We start from the raw sequence: 26668 nt of genomic DNA, 5'->3' as shown, positions 1-26668 counted from the left end.
ATGGCTCAATGGGGCAGACCCAACCTGAGCCTCCACTGCTGGATGTGTGTGTGGTCGGCGGTCACATCAGCGACCTCTGCAACGGCGTCCGGGTCAACCGGGGCGGCAGCAGCAGGTGCTGCGGCTCTCAGCCTCCCTAGCGACAATGCTGGGGGCCCGTTGGATTGGCTGCTGTCGGACAAAGGCCCCTTCCACCACTCCCCGGATTACATGGACTTTGTGGAGAAGAACCGGCAGGGCTTCTCTACCAGATACAAGATCTACAGGTGAGTGGGCGCGAAGTGTCATTTTAACTTTAGGATGTGTCCATGGTCTGGTGGATGCGTAGTGTTGTAACTGTGGAGATCAGACAAAGCAGCCTCCAGTCTACAAGGGCTTTTTTGTTATCAAAGGTACAGAAAGCTACAAGGCTCATCTGGTTATTGATTGTTCTCATTTATTTGTTCTTAAATTCTCGGTCCTGGAGCAGATGCAATTCCAGAGTAAGAGAAGAAACATTGACCTGTTGTGTTTCAAGCATATGAAAGCAAGAGCATTGTAAAATTGGATTCAGTAGATAGATAGATGGGAGTTCCATGCCTAAAGGCATTTTTGGTTGGTGTTAAACATGTGAGTATGTCTTATATATGATCTTAAACCCAGAATTCTTTGCTCTTTTGTCACCATTCCAAAATAATAATGTAATTCAGAAAAGGACTGATATATGCTGTATATAATACCATAGCCGTCCTGTTTCTTTTTCATGATGGTGTTAGTATACCGTTTCTGAGTGGGGTCACTTGGTCCTGATGTCGAAGTGACACAGCCACAGTGTGTGTGTCGATGTGTGGGCTCCACCTGAGGAGTGGTTAATGTTAATGCCTGCGTGGATGGCAGGGTTAAGGTTCCCGAAGACTTATAGTGTAACGCAATGTGTTGTGCATTTCATATAAATTGGTCATTATATCACTTTCTCAGCAACACATAGTTGCTGAATATAAACGATGGAAAGTCGGATTGGACCGTAACATGGGGATAACCCCAACCCCTCTTACCACTCTACTTAATATTCCTTTTCCAAAATATGTTTTGTTTTTCTATTATTTGATAGAAAAACAAGTGAATGTCACTCATCCATCAATGTGAATGTGGCAACACACACCCTGTTGCCATCTCCGCCAGACTACACAATCCCAGTGTAACATTGTCCATTTTACAACCATCCCAGGTTCATCCAGAACCAGAGGTTTTCATCTTGTCAAACCACACAGTGTGACACATAAAAAAGAAAACATAAAAATATTGAGTCTGTGCCAGCCTGAAACGAGTGTCAATAGACTGCTGAAGGATATTGAGCATATTGATGAGAGTGAGAGATGCACTTAGTCAGGAAAGGACTTTTTTTTTCATCGCCAGTCTCTGTATTATAGATTATAGCCAATGGAAATTGTATTCGAGAGAGAGAGAGAAATTGCACTCCATTTCAATCAGGCAAGGTGAATTAATTAATTGAGATGAAGTAGGCTGCAACTGAACTATTTTTATCCATCAGGGTCCAATTACCTGCATTGTCAGAGAGATGGAATGTCCTTTTTCAGGGAGAAAATGAAGAGCTACGTGTGAATTTTGCATTAGCTGGAGTGTCATATTGATCTGGTACACCAATAGCGTTTTCTAAACTCTGAAATTATATTTCATCCATAGTATCCATATATATTATAAGATTGAATAATATTTTATAGATGCATATATGTATATATATAATATAAATTATTTCATAGTCTCATATCATAAATTAAACATGCATTCCATTAGCAGTGAACATAAACTAGACCTTGAAAAAATGATATGCTTGTCTGAGGCTATTAATAATGCGCCATTGTCACAGCTTTGATTCTGAATTGCGATATTCTAGTAACCATTCTTTGGCTTGATGTGGTCAGGCTGAAATGTTGTTGGCAGCCAGTTATCACATGACAACGGGCACATGGCGGGACAGGTGTGATTAATGCTCCGTGATTGATTACAGGGAGGAACATTTCTCCCGGGGAGCTGTATATTATAACTTTAACTGCCTTCGAGTTTTTTATTCTTTTCTCCACACCCAGTCCTTAGGGGATGGAATGCAGATTGTGTCTGGTGATCAGGTGAAATACGCTGATTGGTTGGAAGGGAGAAATGATGACTCGTCACAATGACAATGCGGTCTGACTGAGGCATCAGGCTTGTGAGCAATTAACGCTGATGGCATCGTAACTCATGCCCATTGTCGTTTGGAGGGAACAGGATTCAGACCACTGTAAAATATACAAAGTGAATGGACGGGTGGACGGGAGGTCTCAGACACCTATGGATCACTGGAGGGATGCTTTATGGCCCTTGGTGATTGGCCGCTTCGTTCAGGATGTTTAATTAGTTTTTTTTTCTTCTTCCTTTATTTTTTTTTTTCGGTTCCAGGAAAGGCAGTGGCCCTCTGGAACCGAGCAGCATGGGCGGCAGCAAGATTAATAGTCTTATCATGTGGCCAAGTGATTAGTGAGCTCTTAATACTTATTACTCTGCATTATCACAGACTCCCGTGAGAGGCTTCCGTCAGCTGCACGGTTGTGTTTAAGGCTCCTTAGATTACCACAACACAGCTTTGATTAATAGTGATGGTATTAAAAAAAAAAAAATTGTGAAAAAAAGTAAACAGCATTTAAATCTTCCCAAATTGAAATCCAATTGAATTCCGGCCCAATCCAGTTCACGTGCCACAAATGTGAGTAAAACGCATTAATCTGGTGAAAAGGGCTACATTCTGCACTTTTGCATTGTAATGCAGTTCATTCATCATAGGCCTTCAAATGTCACTCTCCGATCCAATGCCATGTCTCCATTCTCATGGAGGTATGCACTTGCTCACACAACAAAAGCCGCTTGCACCCTTGCATGGATACACACGCACACACAAACACAAACATAGACACACACACACACACACACACACACACACACACAGCCAATGCAAAGTCACTGCAGTGTTCTCACATCCCTTTCTTTACTGAAAGTATAGTTAAAATCAATAGTTCGCACCTTATTAACACCATCTGAGATTTGTAACCAAAGTGGTTCAAATTCCCTTTAGATTCGCCACATTTGCTGGCAAACCATATCTCCATATCACTCCATATCATTCCAGACATATTTCAATGCCTTTGGTTATCGTCTTGAAAATAGAATTGCAAATGGAATTAGAATACATACAGAAGCAGGGCAATTACAGTGTCAGGAGAGTGCAATTTCTGCCGTGCAATAACTGCACCGCAACTGACATTAATAATAGCCATACCTCTGGGTTGACTCTAATTAGAATTTTTTTTTTTTTTTTTCTAAAGCCTTGGCCCTCCAGCAGACCATGACATAATATATATAATAACACACTATGTACCAGTATAAGCAGACCAAATCTGGCTTAACATCTCTATATGTGATTGAAATCATTTGGTGTAGTCGATCGCAAAAGGTTTGGTGCTTGCAGCTTCGGATATTCTTCATGCTGATGTTTGTTTGAGCGGATATTTTTTGACGGCCCATTCCTCAATAAAAAGGCCCCATAATTTCTGCGGCTAAAACAGTAGAGTGTTGATTGAAAGTGACAATATTATTTTCGCTCCGGACCGGTTGTCCTCCTGAGCATGCTGGATCTCTGCTAAATCCTAATAAATGCTCGATGACAGGAGAAGATGAATTACCAGAAGTGGTGCTTCTGGTTAAAGTAGCGTGAGGTCTACCAGAGAAAATGAATGCTGTAATGAATTTGCACCTTCTCCATTCCTCTCCCTTCAATTTCTTCCCTCCTCTCACTGATTGAGTTTGAAAGGATTTTTGAACAAGTTCTCTGAAAAAAACAAACAATGCTATGTGTGCTATGTGTATGCATATGTATGGTTGTGTGTGTGTGTGTGTGTGTGTGTATGTGTGTGTGTCTGTGTGCGTGTTAGTCCTCCGTGGGACAACACGCGTGCCTCTGTGCCCATTTGTGCATTTGTCCACATTTGCACTCGCACACGCGCATACACACACACACACACACAGAATTGTTGGAAGGGAGGACATGTGTGTGAATACGTGTGACTGCACATATGCGTTCACATAATGTGCGTGTGTTTGTGCTCTGCCTGCATGTTTCTGGAGATCCACCACTAGAGATGGTGTGACCATGGCTTCCACTGGGCCAACACAAAGTGGGCCTTCCGTTCAAACCACCTGTCCATTGGAATCATTGCCAACCCCAACGCCTCCCTTGCAGCCCCTGCAGGGAACTAGCAGAAGCAACAGCAGGCTTTTGGCTGATCGCAGGGCAGTCGCATGCCAACATTAAAGGGGACCAGTCAAGCTCTGCTATTGTCTTACATGAGGTAGTGCTGCTTCATATGTGTGTTGTGAAAAATCCCAGTCTGCTATATCAACTCTGTATCCAAGTATAAATCCTGGAAAAGTCGGAACACTGAACACTGCGTCAGCGGCTTGCCACAAAAGCAACATTGACTTGCAAAATGTATGTATTTCATTCCCTATTTGAAATGGGTAAATCATATTTAATTGTAAAGCTCCCCACAGCCCATTGATTTGCTTAGCCCATCCTCGCCCCACTCTGGTTCTCTCTCCCTCTGAAAAAAATGTTGACAAAGGCCTCTTCTCTGAATAGATCATCCCCCCTTGCTAGCTCTGAATCAAAACATGATCATGCAAGGGAGGAAGAGACTCAGGCCGAAATCCTGAAAAGAATCAATCCATAGTTCTGGTAAAATAAATGGTTTTCATAAGGGACAGGAAAAACATGAAAAAATTCTATAAAATACATGGTCTTTTTTTTCATTAATACACAGGATCAGATGTTATAATCCCTTGGGCCAAAATCCAAGGAAAACACATATTCAAAAGCCCCTGCCCAAACCAACCTTATAAGCACGCTGGCCACTAAGCTACCAACCAAAGGTGAAAAACACGAGACAAATGGCCCTAACAGCAGTAAATACAGCAGTATGCAGTAAGCAGAATTTCATTGGGGTTATCAAGTGGGAACCCTCTTTCACAGATGTTTCGTTAAGTTAGGCCCACGACACCTCCTGGGGGCTTAACAATGAAACCAGCATCCTGGATTCATCCCCCTCAATGCTGCCACCACATTGCCACATTTAATGCATCTAAATACTCTCTTTCCTGCATCGTACCCCTAGCCCTAGCCCTAACCCTGACCAAACAAACACGTTAGCACATTAGCACACGTTAGCACAGCTGGCTTACCTTAGCTTGCACCCCAGGAAGTATGTTTTCTCCTTACCCACATTCCATTCACTTGCTTGTTCTGCTGCCACGGTCATGTTACTAACCGCCTGCCTCAGACTTCGTCCAAAAATACCCAGTTCAGTCAGCAAGCTAATTTTTCTACGTTTTTTTTTGGGGGGGGGGGGGAATTCCGAGATAGTTTCCACCAATGTAGCCTACACATAAAAAGTCAGTTCAACCTAATAAACAGTCTATGTGAACTACCTTCCCACTGGTGCTCCACTGGCCATGCGTTTAGTTAGGCTATTGTTTAGGGCAGGGTTTATTGTCATTTTGCTTATTATGTTAACATATTGACACAATGGATCTTATCCAGTGGGAAAAAATGGACGTTGTTCTTTGATTTGGAGAATAAAAAATTGAGGATCAATGATTTAAATCGCCCTCTTTTCATCTTCTTTCTTTCCAATGCGCCTTTGATTGGAAAGATCAAAATAAACCCCAAAAAAGTAAATCAACTAACATTTTGTAGCATCACACCGCCATTGACATTCAAATAATATTGATTTATTTATTTTGACAAACAGAGGAATATTCAACTGTACATGACTGACATAAGGTGAATAAAGTTTAGTGAAGAAACGGTTGCTTCAACAGCATCGAAGGGGTAAATGCTATTTTCTAAAATGAATAACCTATATAGGCAAAGATGTTTGAATCTGATGCACCTGTAGCCTTAGAGCAACAGGCTTGATAAAACTAATGACTTGGAGCACACTCCCTAAAATCAGCACTGTGGTGAACCCCATTTAATTTCATTCTCTCCTTCCAGGACAAACCATTTGCTCTATTGGGGGTTTAAGATAAGACGTGGCCAGCTTATCACATTTGACGATAACACACGAAAAAAAAGAACAAACTAACAGGATTTTTGCGAAAACACTTTTTATACCTACTTTCTAATAGCCATGTGTACAGATACAAACACACACACACACACACACACACACACACACACACACACACACACACACACGCATCAGACATACAGACACACAACCTATTTTTCCATCCCTCTCTCTGTACGTGTTTTGTCTTTGAACTACCTTCTTCACTTTGCAAGTTGGGACTTGGGAGAGTGTGCAGTGTCCCAGTTGAAGAGGTCATTTATTTGTATGCCATGCAATAAGGTGAGGATTAATAGCTACACCAGGTACATCTGACCGAGAGATTTGTCATGGACCTTTGTCTAAATCGTACAGTGTCGGCAGAAAGGTCAATGTGGTACCTCATATCCATTAAGTTCAAACTGAACTTTCCACTCCATTCCCCATAACACCCACACATGGAGAACCTCTCGTATGATATCGCGTTAACTTCACTTTCCAAGGCAGCACCAGAATGAAAAGAAAAAGTGTTGCTGATTTGATGCCTTAGCTGAGAAAAAAAATTCTATCCACCTTCACAAAAAGTGTTGAAGGTGTCTTTGAGCGAGAACTCCTTCACCCCTTTTACCTCGACAGACCACCGGATACTCGCTGCCGTGCTATGAGTCACACTTTTTCATCCATGTTGTGTGGAGTCCACCTGCGCTGGAATGAGGCAGAGGTTGAGGACATAAACTTGGCTGTGGCTGATAGGAAAGAGAGTGGGCTTTTAGTTTTAGAGTGGGCTCTATATACTGTATATATGTACACTAAGAGCTTTTGCATTGATGCATGGATTGTATTCATATTAGTTGTGGTATTAGTGTTGTTATTAGTATAAGTCGTTGTAGTGTGTTTAATAGTAGGGCTGCAAGAAACTGTCCATTTTTAAATCATCAAATGATTTTTTTTCAGATTGGTCAATCAAGCTTATATTCTGTAAAGTGTCCTAAACAATAGCAAATGTGGTTTCTTAATCTGACAAGGATCCAGGAAAAACTGACCTATTTATTGGTTACACTTGGTTACACTTATGTTATTCTTGATGTTTAAATGGTCATGTAGTTTATATATGGTCAAAAAGCCTTTGGGTCTGTTCACTGCAAGAAGCAGCTGGCCCCGGGTAGGCGGAGTATGTTAAAGTTCTGACCGCACGGCAGGAACATCCTGATATCAAAACGGAAAGTAAAATGGATGGTAGCATGTCGCTGCTGTGGTGTATAAATAAAAAATCATACATCTCAACAGCAGCTTATGCAGTTTGAAGAGCGTTTTGTTTTTTTTAAGTTAGAAAGACATTGGATAATTGGATTAGATTAGACATTGGATTAGACATTCACGCTCTGAATTAACAATGTGACCCGGGTAACTAAATACACAATCACCAGTATGAGTCCCAGTGTGTCTAGCGGTGCATACTTGCCGAGGAGATGGAGGACAATCCTTGTGGGCTCTGAGTAGGCATGGGGTGGTGGTTTAATGATGTAGCCTGCAGTTTGCCCGCATCGTGACCAGATTGGTGTCTGCACACTTATGCAATCCGATCACGAGGCTTGCCTGACCATCTCGGGATGTAGTCTAGCTCATCGGATCACAATGTGAGAAGGATCTGTTCTGGGACTGCCCGGACCAGTTAATGCGTCCTGTTTCTATCGGAGGAAAAGTCACACTGACATGACAAATGTAACAAGGCCTTAGATTCGATTACATTTCTGTATTGGAACACCCTACCTACTCAAACTAAGCATAGTGAGTGCGGATAGTATGGATATTTGAACACAGCAACGTTGCGGACTAGGATAGTATTCGTTTGACTACAACTGAAACTCGCGCACGACCTGTACGTCACTGTTCTCAGGCCGCGCCTCCTGTTCGCTGATTGGAGGGGGAAACCAGGACGAACTTGAGGGAAAAGAAAGCGTGCAAACATACACTACACCCAGACCGAAGTACTGAAGGGAAATGAAAATTGAGCGGAAGTACAGAGGCGGGCGGAACCAGGCTAGACGTGTGTGTGAATGAATGCTAAATCACAACATTGCTTATGTTCTCCTCAATTCTAGATTAACAATAATATATACCGGTAATTACCAAAGTGTTTTATATTATAATTAAATTTGGTAATAGGTCTGTCTGGCATTTTTTATTTATTTTTATCATGTCTACCATGTGATAGTGATATACAGTAGCTGAAGCTTATTGATACTATTCATATTAGGGTTGACTTCAGCCGTAGTTGCAGTGCAAGCAGTGACATTTATTGTGAAAGTTAAAATGTGTGTGCAAACCACATTCATTTGTATGTATGTTGATATATAAAATATCAATATAATGAATTGTGAATGTGTGTGTGTATGTGTGTGGGGGGGGGGGGGGGGGTGTTAAATGTTACTTATTATAGTCAATGCATACCATATGTCAGGGAATTGTTTTTTCATCATCATTCTCATTTTGTTCTGGCTTTGCAATTTAAGCTTTGCATCTAATCATGAAAATGTAATATCCTTTGAAAGGTTGTACCTTTCACCCAGTTGTGTAAGTATAGATATAATTAAACAGCAGTTATCATAATGTGTAACAACATCAATGCATATCTAAATAGCCAATGCATATATTATTTAATTTAATAAACAAATAATACATTTATATATATATGTATGTCTATAATTATTATCATACAGATGAATAAAGCTGTGCATATCAGAAAACCACAAAACACAATTCTGCTGATGCAACACTAGTTTTCATATGAATATATAATACAAAAATAATATTGTAATTACATTTAATTGAATAACCTTAACAAATGATGGGTCAATAATAATGGTAGAAGTCAGTTAAATGATAAACAAAAACATGTGTATATACAGTATTTATATATATATTACATACATTTCACGTTACTGTATTTTGTTATGTGCATTAGAAAATACAGCACATGGAATTGTTTTGTAAAAGCTGGGAAGGTGTCATGCAAGTATAGAGATCCACGATTTATGTACCAAAAGCCATAATTGTATCGTATACCTCCCCAAAGAATTATGGTTATTTGACTAGGACATAGCAATGTTTTTGCGTTGTGCAGAATTAAACCATGGCTGCGACAAGTTGTGTGCACCTCAGATATCCCACTTTAACTCATAGCTGGCTAATGTTTACACCATAACAGAATCCACAAGAGAATCTGCAAAGAGGAGATATGTAGGAAGAAATCTTCTCTCAGAATATGCCTTTAGAGCAGATAAAGCTACAAAATACCCAAATGCCATAAATTTGGCATTTGGGTTTTAATTTGTGGTTGCCTAGAGCCACGTAATGTAGATGATTCATATTCAGTTCCCATGACTCATAACATTATCATCTCATAACTGTTTTCTGCAATTAAAAACGACTATTAAAAATGAAATAACCATTGAAGGACAAGTTATTTAAACATTCTATGAGATACACTTCACTTGTTTACATCTTTTTAAAGAAAAAACAAGACCAAATAACATCAAGTAAACAAGCTGCTGATGAGATTATGGTTTGTTTCAAAAACGTATAACAGAATACACTGGTGGTGTACCTTCCCGCTCATGTTCTTTGTTTTTTGATTGATAAATCCCTGTCAGGGTGTCTCTGTGTGATGGTGCCTACAGTATCTTACTAAATGCTGCTAGGATGTTTTCTCAGCCTCCCAAAGTCCCACGCTTTTTCTCGCCCTCTGTCCCTGCTTTACTTTAGCACCTCTCTCTGACTGTCTGCTCCCCCACTGACCCCTCGCATTTCCTGCGGCTGTTGAGAATTTTAAGCTAACGATGGCACTGTGTGTGACGTAGCATCTGCCCCCGTGCGCTCACCTCCTCTTCCCCCTCACTATAGGCACACATTAATAAAAACCATGCCATTAATGCCAACCACTGGTGCCCTTTTCCCTTTTCCCCCTTGCATACCTTCTCAGGGAATTTGGGCGCTGGAAGGTGAACAACTTGGCAGTGGAAAGGAGAGAATTCCTGGAGTCGCCGCTAACTTTAACGCCCGAGTTCGTCCGGAACATTCGGCTGCTGGGTCGCAGGCCCTCCACCCAAATGATCACGGACAACCTCATCAGGAAGTATGGGACCCACTTCCTGCTGTCAGCGACACTAGGAGGTAAACACAAGGATTGTATGGATTAAGAAGGTTGAGTGTTGCATGTGTAAAGCTACGGAGCTCCCATGAGAGTCACAAAAACAAAATTTTATGTGTAAATCTGTGCGCACAGATTAGTAAAGTGTGTGGACAGATTGGTAAAGCTTACAACTGATTGGTAAAGTGTGCACACAGATTGGTAAAGCATGGATTTGCAATCCGCAATGCCTTTTGTGGAGCAAATGGACCTGCCTTGGATCACCATGACCCCTTCTTCCACATAAATCTGATTAATCTAGATTTAAATTTGAATTGGTTTTTCAAGTGAAAAGCACTAACAATGCACATAAAAGCTGTGAAAGGTCCAAAACACAAAGCTAAATCAATAGCACCGATTTCACTATCATTAAATCTAGGTGAATTGGATTTAAAGTAAAGAATAATTAAGTAAGAAGTAAGAAGCGGTCACTGTGGTCCACCGTGGTCCATGTCCCTTTGCTGAAGGAAAAGGTCCATGTGGTCCTGTGGACGTGGTTTCCGAATCCGAGGGCAAGCTGTGCTCACACTTAACCAATCTGTTCACACGCTTTACTAATCCATGCACACAGATTTACACTTTATTTTTGATCGAGGGGGGCTCCGTACAAACCCTTATTGGGTTTGCTAATTGTACCCTTCGGAATAAATGCACCAAACTCTGCGCTCTGCTCTTTGGAACATTTCTTGTGAGCTAATTATGCATTTGGGACCAGATTTTTTTCCACTCAAATGTTGATGTTGCAGACCCCAGAGTGGCAGATCCTATATTTTTTCTTTCATTTAAGTTCATTAAAACTTGCAATCTGAGGTGTTACCCACACAGGAAAAATACAAATAAACTTGGTTCGGTAAGATAAGTCAAAACAAGTAACTCATGTGTCAGGGCATTGCGGAGATCTATGAAAAAGCCGGCACATTTTTAACATGTTACCCTCCATAGTCACACACACACACACACACACACACACACACACACACACACACACACACACACACACACACACACACATTAATAAATAAATGCCAAAAAAAGGCCCACTCGGTTGGGTGCCTTTTTTTCTCCACATTTTGTCTTTTTACAGCACTTCAACAAAGCCTGCTTTAGCCTGGACTGCTGCTTTTGAAAAGTTGTGCTTGCAACCAGCACAAATAAGGCATCCTTGGCTGTCTGGCATATCGTCTATTCTTTGTTGAAGAAAGTATAGTAAAATGAGAATTTGTCGCGCCTTGGGCTTTGACCAGAAATGTGCTGTTCAGATTAAAAATTGATTGCTTCAGTGTTGTCAAATGTATCAACTTTATGAAATGTGTAAACGGCACATAGAATAAAAGACACAACTTGAGCTGAACACTAATGCGTAAATCATGGAAACGCTTTAAGAAAAAAAAGATATATATCTTATTCAACCACTAGCACAAGAAAGTAGCACAACTGGTGCTCAAAGCAGCAGGAAAGCCAACATCCTGTTATTGTTACTGGTTGCTACTAAATGGGGCATTGTTGGGGTTCATGGTTTCTTCATCAGCAATCAAAATGTTTCTCATCCAAGCCTCTGCAGGGAGGTGATTTGTCTAAAACAAACATTGATAACATTTTACAATATGGGGACATTAATAAACCATTAATTAACATTTAGTTAGTGCAGTAAGAAGCATTAACTAACAGTTAAATAACTAAGCCATTGCCTAATGGAGTACATGAGTACGAATGGCGTTCATGTGAAGCTTTTCATTCACACATTATTAACCCTGTTATATATAACAGGGCTAGGGTTAATCCTAACCCACTAACACTCATCTTAACCCCTAAGCTAATGCCATATAATATTGTGTATAACTGCATAACTAAATGTTAATTAATTGTTAATTAGTGTACTGTTATTGTAAAGTCTTACCCAAACGTTAAATGTTTAAGATTTGACTTACTATACTGTTCATTATGGCACAGAACTGGTCTAATTATATTTCGATCTTGAAACCATAATTATATAAAAGAGTAATTCAAAATAACATGGCTTGAATTTGTTGCTTCAAGGATAAGAAGCATTTTCATGGTAATATTTAATACCCTAGTCTACATAAAAAAAGGTTTGGAGCTTTGGGGAAAAATAGCCTGCTATTTGTTCATCCCACTGACCTATTAAAAAATAGACAGAGCCAGATGATTCATAATTCTATTGTTACCCTTCCAAGTTATGTGGCAAGACTGTCTCCTTGTTGCATCTCACTGCTACATAATTGCAGAACGTCCTTGCAATTTAAACCAGTTATTAGGACAAAGTCTTCTACTGATAATGGAGAATAGGGCCACTTAATATATCTGACAGATGGGAACCATTCATGTATTGTCAGAATACAGCTGTTGACTATTTTGAAGTATTTTAGTTGATTTCAAATCAATTCAAATCAATTTTGAAGTTGATTTATTATCAACAAAAGACAGTTGATAATGGTAATCCCTATTTAAAGTATGAATATGTAACATTTACGCATGACAATATCTAAAAAGGACTAGACCTTTGTTATTTGTTTTATTGAGGGGTGTACTATGTTTTTCCAAATTGTTTCCAACAATGTTCAAACCCAGAGAAATATGTAGTTTTATTCAGGGTAACGGTTCATTACATTTGTTCACACATCAATGTGTGAACTTCAATACACCCTTTAACCCATTAACATCTATACGCCCTTTAACCCCAAACTGCTGGGGGAAAACGTGAAAACGGTAACAGTTATCCATTGGAGACCTTATTTCTTCATATGAAATATCAGTAACGTTTTAGCTCAATGCTTTTGCATGTCAGCTTTTATTTTTCGTTCTTTCTCCGTCCGCGAGAACGCTATCCGCAATCGATAGTGTTTCCCATATATTGACAATTACTGTTAAATGGGTAAAATCGTTTTTCATTGCAGAGCAGCGCTCAATACATTGATTCTCTTGCTCTCTCTCTCACTAATACATTGACAGCAGAACTTCTTTGAATAGCCCTCCCCTCCGTGCATGCTCTGAATCAAAACATGACAATGCGCAGGATATCAATAATTGTTGATGGCTTTTCACAGAGAAGATGGCTGACCAAATTCATTATTAGACTCAATCTGAAGTACTCTGGAGTGTATTTGTTTTTCTTGTGTATTTGTTTTGGTTTTGGTGTGAATTAAATAGCCTGCGATTGTTTCCACAAATGTAAACATATGGGAAGTCAGTTTAATCTCTATTACACGGTCTATTTGGAATAAGTTCGACCCTATGTTATACAGTACTTGTGTTAAACCTGCACCGGAGCTCCATTGGCCTTGCAGTTCTTTACCTGCTTATAACTGTTCTAGAGCTAGTGAGATACACTTCTAAACAGCCATTTTAATGGCACATTTTGAATACCTTTAAATACTTTGTTAAAGGGTTTTAAGGATATAGGACCGTACATTACTGATGTTGCGGTTGCCAATATTACTTGTGTTGGATGCTACACCAAATTTTAATTTAATATAATAACACCTGTCCCAACCGTCATTTTGCCAGTAAGATCATTTTTTTGAAGTCTCCCTCAATATTCATCATTATTATTATTATTATGATTATATTTTATTCGTATTGCTAGCATCAACATGGTCCCCCGCTTAAGGTTAACGGGTAAGACGATCTTTCTATGGGTTAGTCTATGGTTAGATACATTTACTGTATGGGTTCTGTGTCCTGCGCTAGTTGCACTGGTACATGGATGTGTGTAATGCGTTTGGTGCAATGGACCACAATTGATACATAAGCAGACACAGTCCAAATGAGGAAATTTTAATTATACCAGTATACCATTTTATGAAATTGTTGTTAAAATGCGGGACATGGTCCTCTTTTTGCGGGACATGGTACTAATGGTAAGATAAATCTGTACTGTCCCATACAAATCTGTACGCTTGGCTGCCCTAAAATGTTCAAGAAGAAGCGTACTAAAGGATTCTTCTCGTAAGTAAATAGGCCTTATGACATCTAATCAGCTTCATCACTTATACAGCACAAACATGCGTAGCCCCTTAAACCTGAATGCTCTGTGCATGCCCTTCTAGGTTTAACAGCAGATGGCGCCCGCTAGATGGAAACTATCTGTAACCGCTGTGTTTTCAGAATAAAATACACCGGTGTACAAATGTCACCGTTACTACTGGACATAGGCTAACAAATATATTTGATTCACAAAAATTTGCACTATGTGTAATTTAGAAAATAAACTGATAACTGAACCATTGAAAGAGAAAATAGGGAGACCTCAAATTTTCTTACAAGGAAACAATAATTAAAAGTGCACCTTCACTCATTCATTATTTAGTCCAATGTATTGTTCACCCCAGAAACAATTCCAGTTAGCTTACAATACCCTGATGTATTGTTCCCCTTATGCAAGGGCTGTGTAAACAAATTATTTATAGACTAAGCTATACCCATAATCTGGTTAACCTTTTGCTATGCAAAAAAAACAATAAACATTTGGTTGTTTGTTGACTAGAACAAATTAGCCCAAAGTCGATTTGACCGTCTGGCTGGGGTTTACAGAAAGTGGTAGGATTCCACCAATCGATATAAATGAACAAAGGAAAATACCTTGTGTGAGGTGTGATTTTTAACTTGTTAAAATCATAAAGCGTTATTGATCACATTAATGATCAATGCACTATTTTATGTCTGTAGGCCCATGTTAGTAAGAAACTCAACATCTTACACCAAGACACATATAGGTAGCCTGTAGTCATAATATGCAGCAAAACCAACACAAATATACAATGACTAAACACGATGCAGAAGTAGCCATGGTATCCAATCCACAAGACCACCACAGCTACAGCTGATGAAGTCATCTGCATCGTTAACACTTTATTATTAACAAGCCTCATGTGATTTCCCCTTTTGACCCTGTTGTGCGGCAGGAGAGGAGGCTCTCACAATATTTGTGGACAAAAGGAAGCTGAGCAAGAAAGCCGAGGTGAGCGATTACTCGGGCAACTCCTCGGCGGTGACACTGGAGGCCCTGCACCAGCTGGCCGCGTCCTACTTCATCGACAGAGAGAGCACCCTGCGCAAGCTGCACCACATCCAGATCGCCTCCACCGCCATCAAGGTAACACCAACCGCTAAACGCTAGCCTCCAACATTAGCCTGCTAACGCCAGCCGCTAATGCTAGCCCCTACATATGTTTGTCTGTGCGTGTTCGATGACTAGACGGAGGGGGACCTTGGGGTTGTAAATGACAGCGTAGTTGGTGGGCGGACATACCGCTGAAGGCAATAACAGCGGAGCAGTGTAGGGACGGAGAGAGAGGATAAGGATGTCCGGTTGCAGGACTGCTACCCCTCCCCTCGCCCACCCCCCATGGGATGTGGTCATTAGACGCTACTGAGCACAACTCGCTGAGGTTAGCTTCAGCACATATGCTTGGGAAAAAAAAGGGAGTAGAAAAGACAAATGATCTAGGTAAACCGGGGGCACGTGATTGATTTCTCCTCCCCATGGTCACTTTTAGAAAGCATAGGTTAATAAGGTGATTGAGGAGAAGAGGACTGCGTCAAGCAACCCCCCCTCCGGCTGCCCTTCTCGTCCTACAGTATGAGATACAATGGCTATCTACCATAGCATGACAGATGGATGGTCCATAGACCCCTGGACCTGCATACACACAAGGCCCTTCAATGGCACACACACACACACACACACACACACACACAGCTAGAACCAACATCCATCATGTAAAAGTACAGTGTTGTACCAGCCAGCCAACGTCTAATTGCATCATATGTAACCAAACGGAGGTCTAAATACAATTATTAATTGGAGGAGAAAGCTGGTAAACATAGAACAATGCCAAACTCCCAGGGAATACTGAATATTGTCTTTTGCATTGTGCATCATGCATTCAAAATCTCATCCAAACCAATTCATGGTTCATTACATTGAAGTATAGAGCAATTTAAAGGATACAAGGCTAAAATGTGTTTTCCCTTCCTGTTAATAATTGAAACCTTGCATTGTGGAGCATATCAGGGCGTCTCTTCCCATTGGATTTAGAATACATCTGAATGGATATCATGACAACGCTGCACACTCACAGCAGCACGCCATCACTTTAACACACCACTATATACGGTTGGAATTACATGAGGGTACTCGTCAACTTTTGAAGGGGCAGTATGACCTTCTGAAGGCTCTTATGACCCTCAATGGCCCACATAACCTTCTGAGGGCCCCTATGACCTTCTGAGGGCCCAAGCCCCTGACAGCCGGGTGAGGCATGCATGCTTGTCAGCGGCTGCCACAGTCACATTCATCTCAGTCGGAAAGCACATGCCTTGGATCTTATTTTTTGAAGGGGGGAGGAGTTCCTTATGTATGTGTAGAAAGACATAGATGGGAGAAGATGGCGAAAGAGACAGCAAGAGATGGTGTCACGCTCCAAAGGCAGTCATCGGGCATATCTGACAGGTTGGAGCAGAGGAGGACGAGAGAGCATCACCTCCATCACTGAGAGAGAGAGAGAGAGAGAGAGAGAGAGAGAGAGAGAGAGAGAGAGAGAGAGAGACACATTCTCAGAAGATGTGCATCATTTCCACAAGGTGTTGACCCACACAGTGGCAGACAAGTGCCAGAGACAAGGGCTCTTCTATGTGACTTTGGAATTGAACAAGATCAGCAGAGAGAGTGTGTGTGTGGGATGGGAAGTCTTTTATTTCATTTTTAAGAACAAAAGTTTTTATTTTTTTGCTTAACTGTGCATGGAATAAAAAACTGGTCTCTTAAAGGAGAGTTAGTGCATCTCTAGGAGCCAAGTGATCGCTGCAGATTGTTTGCACAATGAGTAATGGCCCCAGCTGTTGAGAGTGGTAGGGATAATTTGTGTTATGATTTGACAATTTCCCAGACTAAATCGATGTCGACTATATTTGAGAGTGTCTTACAAAGAGTGATGAACGAGACGGGGGACAGGATCACGCAGAATCTTTTGTTTTTCGTTTGATTTCAGGGTGATTATTTGGGTGCTAGCGTGGGCTCATGATAAGCCCTTACATATACCAGGGCCCCTATTGTTAGATTGATTCATATCTGAACAATATCGACAGTCCAAAGCTATCCACAGTTCACAGTACTGTCTGTATTTTTCAAGTTTGTGTTTTTTTCCTTAGCCTTTATTTGGTGGGGTGGAATTACTTTTAACTATGTGTTTCCTTCGGTGCAATGTTCCGCCTTCACATTTTGCAATTTGCATTTGTTTGAAAATGTCAATACAAATGTGTCAACATTGTGTAAACTCTGCTGTGAATGGCCACATTGTGATGATTATCTTCAACACTCGCCAATATATTACAAAACGGCGAAGTAGCTTCATTATGGTTGTTTTCACAATTCCCCTACTTTGCACTGAAATCACCCCAATGTGATACAGGTGGCCAATAATGTCCCATTAAATATGTTTTATATATGCCAGAATGTATCTGCAATGAATAGAATCTGCTATAAAGAGAGGAAATTGAATCCTCTGCTCATCAACGTATTGGCGTATGGCAATCGTATGGCATATCAAATAATGTCTCACAGATTCAATATTCAAGAGCTTTGGAAAATCCACCCATGTATCTAATTTCCTCACATCCGTATCAGCGGTAAGAATCCACCGTGGCCAAAACAAGGGATTCACAATGGCATGTCAATATCTCACCACAGGAAGAATGGCACCAAGGTGGACTCAATTTCCCTCATTCTAAAGAGCATATTTATTCTTGAACAGCCTCCCCCCATCCTGCAAATCCCTTCCTCCTGGATTTGAAAGCTGATTATGGAGCTCTATTCAATTTTTTTCCCTCTCTCCCTCCGCAGAGACACAGTGCTCATCTGGGCTCCCAAGTCCCTCCAAGCCCTTCATGATTGTCTTACTGATCGGCTGACCCTCATTGTCCCACCACATCCATCTGTCACGTTACACCAACTGTCCGCTGACAAGCTTGATCAGGACAAATTGCCGAAAGAAATGCATTGTCCCGCAACCACAAAGATAGAAAAATGGCTTTCCACCATTTTGTTGAACGACCCCCCACACAATTAAAGATTTGTTGAAGCTTAGATCTCTTGTTGCAAATGAAGTGCGAGAGGATCATTAGCTTGAGCTGTTTTGAAACAAAGGTCAATGCAGATTTATTTGGTGTTTGACGAGGCAAGAAAAGACTGGCATGACCACGATTTGATGCAGTTTTCCTTTGTTTTCTTCCATGCTCTCCCCAAATCTATATTTTTCTGGTATTTAAGCATTTAAAAAGGGCTGGCCTTTGACTTTGGCAATGGATGACTGATGATTGAAATGTCAATGGCAATGCAAATTCACTACAAGAACCGAGTAACTCAGAGAAAAGCAGCAGGGTTCCTGTATTGTTATTAAAAAAAAATGTTATAAAGGAACTTTCAATGTAGTACTTCTAAAGATTCATATTTTTTCCCAAACACAAACAAAAATGTAAATGTATTCACTTGATTTATTTTTTCACTTGTGTTATTTTTGTTGCCCAGGTGACAGAGACAAGAACCGGTCCTCTCGGATGCAGTAACTATGACAACCTTGATTCCGTTAGCTCTGTGCTTGTGCAGAGCCCAGAAAATAAGGTCCAGCTGCAAGGTAAGTGTTACTTGCCTACAGTATCAAACATACCCATGGCAGACACTGTAGCATGTTGTATAACATACCCATAGAAGCATGCATGCAGGACCAGCACAAAATAAGAAGCATGAGGGCTGAAATAACCTACACACATTTTATTCAGTAGCTTGTAAGTTCCAGTCATCACTTTACTCCACTATACTGCCTCCACTGTCTCTATAAGTTCACGGTTTGATTGCGGCACTAAAATCCTTTATAGGCTTGCAGGTCATCCTCCCAAACTACCTGAGGGAAGGTTTTGTGCAGGCAGCGCTGAGCTACATCGCGTGCAACGGAGAGGGAGAGTTTGTGTGCAGGGAGAACGACTGCTGGTGCAAGTGCAATCCCAAATTCCCAGAATGCAACTGTCCTTATATGGATATTCAGGCCATGGAAGAAAGCTTGCAGAGGATCACAGAGACATGGGGAATGCTATACAGAGACTTTGAGGAATCAGGTAAGAGGAGAAAAAAAATCAGGGATTACTTGCAAGGCCTCTATCTGCCTTGCCGGGTGTGACCAGCAAGGCTGATAGAGGACACTGTTTTCAGGATGCAGAGTTATGCTCTCCATATTTTTCACTTCCAGCCCATCACATCCTCAGTTAAATAACACATGAAACGTACCTCCAGATCCCTAATCATACTATTCACCGCAGTATTATTTACCAACTGGTTATGGATAAAGTTTTAGGGGTTTTATTGATAATAAGCTCAGTTGGAAAAAACATATATCACAGGTGTCCAATAAATTAGCGAGAAACATTGGGGTTATACGACGAGTAAGTCCCGTGCTGTCAAGAAAAAATGTTATGGATTTATATTACTGCCTTATTTATCCCTTTATATCCTATGGCAATAGAGTATGGGCAAGCACATATAAAACCAGTGTTGATTCGATTTTTTTATTACAGAAAAAAATTGTTAGAACTGTAACCAACTCCAGTTGGAACGCTCATAGTGCTAAGTTAAGTCTAAAGTTGTTAAGCATATATGATGTTAATACTCTTCAGATTGTCACTTTTGTGTTCCAGTTTTTCAATAATTTACTCCATTCAATAGGGTTTTTTATAACCAGGTCACAGTCATCAGACCAGATCTGTAGATCTCCTTCACATTGAATTTTACAGAACAAATCTTGGCCAGTTTTCAATTAGGCATAGGCATAGGCATTGTTAGGCACAATTTTCCTGTCGCACTCCGAAAACACTCATCTTTAGTTACTTTCAAAAAACATCTTAAAAACGATCTCATTTTAAAAGCTTACATTAATGCATTAACATATTGACTGTGTTATATTGTCTTTTTGCTTGTCAGTTATTTCTTTATTCTGCTTTTTGAACATAAGTACTTAAATTGCGCTTGTATTTTACATTTGAAACATGATTTTGTAGTTTTTGTTTTGTCTTTTTTTTTATTATTATTCGTTCACGTTATTTCTTTACCTTACCTTATTGTAATTTAATGTTAGGTGGGCATCCTTTATAAGCCCTCTGGGATTTATTTTGTCCCACCTGTGCATTTATGTATATCTATCTGCATCTTTTTTTTGTTATTTTAATCTTGTTTATCTTGCACAAAGAAATAAAACTAAAACTAAACTAAACTAAACTAAACAATGGTCCTACATTTTCAATTACCAACCTTATCACCAACCCGTTTACAACCCTATTTATAAATAGTTTTTAAGATGAGTGCTACATGCGAGTATGTTCAAACGACGAAGCGAAAAATGAAATTGAGTAAGATAGCAGTAGGGTAGTAAGCCTGTGCTCCTCCCTGATGGGTTATTTACAGGCAGATGCCTCTGAACTGTAATGAGAGGCTGTGATTCCCTGGTTTTGGAACTCTGTGCGCAGTGAGCAAATCAACTCATTGAAAGCAGCAGGTAAAGACAAAAAATAAAAAAACAGCTCTCGCCTACGGTAGTTTACAATATGTATGAAGCAGATTAATCAACTATAAAACCCATTTATGGCCCATTTGCCTTTTCACATCATTGCAGAAACAGCCTGAATAGAAGCACTTAGCATAATGTTTGGTTATTATTGCTATGCTCGGTCACCCTGCCTCGGCTATTATTACTCAGGTGAAATCAAAATGGAGGCCCTTTTTCTGCTCCGGAAATTTGGCGGAAATCTCTCTAAGTGCAATTACTTTCAAAGTTTATGTTTTAATAGGTGGGTGAGAAGAGAGGGCAGGAGCGTGCCCAGAATGCAGAATTCCTCATAAAGTGTCATAAAAGTGTCCTTCAGGCATGGGACGTGAAAAGACTTTGCAGAACTACCGCTGCCTTGTCAGCAGGATTAAATGCCAGTAGTTGGAGCAGAAGCATGTTTAAACACTGGTGACAACCATCGTAATGCGCTGCGGTGATCCTGTCTCCATTGAGCATCGCTAAGTGTGACTTATGTATGTGTACATGTGGTTTAAACTTGGCCTTGTGGCTGCTAGCAATAATGTCATACTTATCAAAGTAGTGTAGGCTAAAAAACCTTCTAACGGATAGTGTAGTTTAATTGAGCGAGTTTCTAGTGATTTTGGTTTTAAGACGATCTCATATCTTCAAATCCCATTTGCCATTTTCTGTACAATTATATTGCTGGAGAAAACTGTATTTTGGCTGCCGACTGGGATTGAAAGCTTTACCAAAACCAATGTTTTTAAAACTATAAATCACACAGAATTGAACTGGTAGCATTCACTGACTCTATTATCTCCCTATTATCTCTCCCATTTCTACACCCACAACAACTACAACAAAAAGATGAGTTCAAAAGCTTCCTCGGGAGACTGCCCCAGAATGTGTTCCTGAACGTGTCGGCCATCCGCCACACGTGGTCGCTGGACAGCGCCTTCCAGTGGCGCTATGAGCAGCTGGAGAACAGCATGCAGTCACTGCTCAGACGGGCCCAACGGGTCGTCTTCAAGCTATTCAGCCTCAGCAAGCGCTGCCAGAGACAGCCACACATCCACCTACCCAGGGAACGGTAAAGCCCCCGCTATGTTTACTCTACCCATGTGCGTCGACACGTACAAACCTACACACATACAAAATACCCCCCCCCCCCCACCCAATGTAGGCTTTAATCTAGGGTGGCTGGCCTCGGTAGTGCCTGGAGATGTTACCTGCTAATGCAGCCCATTTGATTCCATTCTTCTCTCGACTATTCCTAGCTCGCTCCCTCCCCGTCTCTCACACACACACACACACACACACACACACACACACACGCACAAACTCTCTCTATTTGATGCCACAAAATCAAAATAGACATGGATCATTGATCTATGTGGTGCATATAATCCCGCCCACTGGGGAACTTGGCTAAAAGCGAGGCAGCATCCCCATACCAGCCACTGTTTATCAACGTTATTCCTGGCAAGTGTTGAAACACTCTCCATTTCCCACTGTATAGGAATCTCCATATTCAATGGAACATGATAGAGGAAGGAATGCCTGCCAGTCTGTGGAGGCGCTTGAAGGCACACGTGTACACACATACACACACACACACACACACACACACACACACACACACACACACACACACATGAATGCATACAAGTACACACATACAGTACAAGCACACACGTGTACATACACACAAAGAAGCACACACATGTGCACAGATGCACACACACACACACACACACACACACACACACACACACACACAGTAATGACATCCCGTCAGCCATGGGAGAGATGAGAGATGTGATTGATTTTGCTTCCTCTCGCTGCCTTTTCTCTTTCCTCGACTGTAACGAGTGAACAATAGTATGAAGAGCAGCGCTTGGCTTGACTGTACCAGCATATGTTGCTCAAACCTTTTCCATTAGACAATAATGACGCTTAAAGTCCAATTTCTAGTCTCTTTTCTTCACCATGCACCAGAAAAAGATTAGGCTTAGAGAAGCTTTTCCTTACATGTAAGCTTCTGATCAAGCCCCTAGGAAACTATTAAAATTGGTCAAATAAATAGACCTGCTTTTGAATTATTCAAATTGGATTTCTATTGAATTAATCATAAGACCGCCCTTAGCTCTGTTTGGAACAAAATGGTGGCTGGATTTGACTTTTGACTGAAAAAAATTGCAGCTGTTGAATGTTAAAAGTACTGTAATTTCTCTTTCAAAGGCTTTTGGAACCTTCAATAATGCTTCCTCTTTAAATACGAGGATGAGCACAATTCATGGATATATTTCCTCATGGTTTCTCTTTCCTCATGGTGTTATTATATAACCAACAATTGCATTACATCATTATTTCACCAACCTGCATACATAACCCATACATTTATTGCATGTTTTCTAAAGCAGTGCAAGCACAAAACAGTGTTTATGTAGCAACAGCCTTTAGAGAATTTGGCAGAAAATAACTCAATAGTGATAAGAGGCACAAATGCAACTATATACCAAAACAACAATGAATTAACAAATCACCGTCCAAATGTATAATTGGAGTTTTCCAAGAGGCCCTCCTGTGTAAATACCACAGTGAGCCGAAAAACAAGAGAATAACATTTTGTTTATTGCTGGGTTAATCAAATATTACACCTTACAAGCCATATTTACTTTCTCTCAACATGTTCTCCAGCATCTCTCTTATTTATGCCACAAAAACCTTAACCATTATGACATTCCTCGAATCCTCTGCCAGAAGCATCATGGCGCCATGCTTTGGACACTCAATTGCTCTATTCTGAGACCGACTTACAAGTGCCCTCCTTGCAGGAATTAATGGCATAGCGTGGGGAAATGGAAAAAGTCTCGCTCTTCCATGGTCCCCATGGGAGTTTGCAATGGAACTGATTTTCAATCAGGCCATCTTGAAATCTTGAAACGTTCTGCTGATCCCCCAGAGTACATTGTGTAACCTTCAGGACTTCCAAGACCTCCCACACTATACCACGGCGGTGGTTGTACCCGCACACACAGAGAGAGAGAGAGAGAGAGAGAGAGAGAGAGAGAGAGAGAGAGAGAGAGAGAGAGAGAGAGAGAGAGAGAGAGAGAGAGAGAGAGAGAGAGAGAGAGAGAGAGAGGCTGCGTGCTAACCTGTCGCCATCTCGGGCCATCGTTAAGTTTAGCACATTAAGCCCCTCATCAAAGGAAAAGCAACATTGCTTTTAAGTGGCAGGGCCAGCAGCATTTACGTCGTGTTTGTCGCGTCTTGCAGGCACGTTGAAAGTGGGATAAAAGGCACAGCAGAGATCATAGCAAAGTGCTTCAGACAGATATCAAAAAACCTAGGCCACGAAGGGATTTCATGTGTATGTCTAAGTCGGTTACCCCTACGGCTGCTAGCGCACTCCTAATGTCACAAACTGATCAAAGTCAAATTTTACTCAGCCCTGTTGTGTGTTTTTTCTGTGTTCCCCACCTACTTTCCCTTGCAATTTACCTCATGGCACTGTCACTCTAGTCTACCTATGCCATCATTCTCTTCTGCTCTTTGTCTCTCTCTCACACACACCACACACACACACACACACACACACACACACACACACACACACACACACACACACACACAAACACTTTACTACAATAAACTACAAATTGCACAGATTTCACTGTTGATCATTGCACAAGAAATGCTAGCGGAGCATACTATGTGTCATGCTTGTGCTGTGCTTTTATAGCAGGAACTACATCCTGTGCTGATCCTTCGCCCCTCCTCTCTCCTCCCGCAGGCCTCGGTCCTTCTGGCTCAGCCACTTCCAGTCCCTGCTCTACTGCTCGGAGAACAACCAGCTGGGCACCTTCTCCGAGGAGCTCCATAGCTGCACATGCCACTACGAGCACAGCCCCTGTCAGCTGCCCCCGCCCTGCGTCACCGGGGACGGCCCCGCGTGCGCCGCCTGTGCCCCAGACAACCACACCCGCTGCGGGGGCTGCAATGCAGGCTTTGCCCTGGTGCAAGGGGCCTGCAGGCCGATGGTGGCCGACTCCACAGAGAACTACCTGGGCTTCGAGACAGACCTCCAGGACCTGGAGCTGCGCTACCTGCTGCAGAGGGCTGACCGCAGGCTAGAGGTGTTTGTTAGTTGTAGTGTTTTTAACTGTTTGTTAAAACCATTTGAGTAAACGCAAGCATGGTTCGGAATGCATGAGTTTGCTGCCATCTAAAGGTAAAAAAAAGCCTATTGCTAGAGGATAAAAAAGACCCCAGGCGTCGTGCTGAGTATATTGATGTTAATATGCATGCCGAAAGCCGTCTGCGCTTCTCAACGCTGAACAATATGCAGCCCCAGAGCTCAAGAAAGGAAAACCAAATAGATCCTCCACAGTGCCCCTCAAGTTAAAAAAAGATGATGATTTAATGTTGGTTAATTATAACTCCTATCCAGAGTTTGTGACCAGAATAGTAGTTAAGTTTAAGTTTTGACCTTAAGTGGGCGTCAAACTCACATAATAAAAACAAGTGTGAAGTTTCTCTTTCAATTGTCCCCACGAAAGGAGTCATTTTATGCTAACTTAGTTGTGGGGGACCTTTGAACATCAAGAAACCCCTCCTCAGTTTTCCCCTTCTAACGTGCCAGTAGTCATTAATTACTTTGAATCCCATTTATTCTTAATGAAAGTGCATAACTCTTCCACAGAGTGTTAATCTGAATATAAAATAAGAAAAACAAAACACCCAATCACTTAAATTCAAGGTCATTTTGATGATGATTGAAGATATTTTAATATGTTGATAACATTTAATTTGCATTTATGTGTGTATTTGTATGTGTGTGTGTGTGTGTGTGTGTGTGTGTGTGTGTGTGTGTGTGTGCACGTGCATGTACGCTCCTGTGTGTGCATGTGCATGTGTCTCTGTGTGTGTATGTATGTCTGCATACAACTGGCAACAACTTGGCATATCAATTTGTTTTTGTGTGTGTTTTCCGGTAGGTCCACGCCATCTTCATTAGCAACGACATGCGGCTCAACAGCTGGTTTGACCCCTCGTGGAGGAAGAGGATGCTGCTGACACTGAAGAGCAACAAGTACAAGACCAACATGGTGCACATGCTGTTGGGCGTGTCCCTGCAGATCTGCCTAACCAAGAACAGCACCCTGGAGCCCGCTCTCACACTCTACATCAACCCCTTCGGCGGGAGCCATTCGGAAAGCTGGTACATCCCGGTCAACGAGAACAGCTTCCCCGACTGGCAGTCCAACAAGCTGGACCTCCCCCTCGAGTGCTTCAACTGGACCCTGACACTGGGCAACAAATGGAAGACGTTCTTTGAGACGATCCACATCTACCTTCGGAGCAGGATTAAGACGCCTGGGAGCACCAATGACAGTGTCTATTACGAGCCTCTGGAAATGACGGATCCCGGCCACAACTTGGGCTACATGAAGATCAACAGCATCCAGGTGTTCGGCTACAGCATGCACTTTGACCCGGAGGCCATCCGGGATCTGATCCTGCAGCTGGACTACCCGTACACCCAGGGCTCCCAGGACTCGGCCATGCTCCAACTCCTGGAGTTAAGGGACCGGATAAACCGGCTTTCGCCTCCCGGACAGCAGCAGTTGGATCTGTTTGCGTGTCTTCTCCGCCATCGGCTCAAACTCACGGCCAGTGAGGTTGTCCGCATTCACTCCTCGCTGCAAGCATTCAGCTCACGGTTGCCTAACGCGCAGGATTACGAAACCACCAAACTGTGCAGCTAG

The 26668-nt window shown here is 41.5% G+C and overlaps 1 protein-coding gene across 1 annotated transcript; it reads left to right on the top strand.

Annotated features, from left to right (window-relative positions):
- On the top strand, positions 1 to 26668 carry LOC311352829 (BMP/retinoic acid-inducible neural-specific protein 3-like; the record flags this gene model as incomplete). The annotated part of the gene is made up of 8 exons (XM_084472645.1): positions 1 to 266; positions 10120 to 10310; positions 15249 to 15439; positions 18872 to 18977; positions 19219 to 19455; positions 21765 to 21987; positions 24694 to 25036; positions 25898 to 26668. The coding sequence occupies 8 exons, from the start codon at positions 1 to 3 to the stop codon at positions 26666 to 26668; spliced, it is 2328 nt and encodes a 775-aa protein (XP_084328771.1).

This window comes from Micromesistius poutassou (assembly GCF_964030765.1).
Source record: "Micromesistius poutassou genome assembly, chromosome: 9".
NCBI classification, from domain to species: Eukaryota; Metazoa; Chordata; class Actinopteri; order Gadiformes; family Gadidae; genus Micromesistius; species Micromesistius poutassou.
This window is presented reverse-complemented; position numbering and strand designations above follow the sequence as displayed.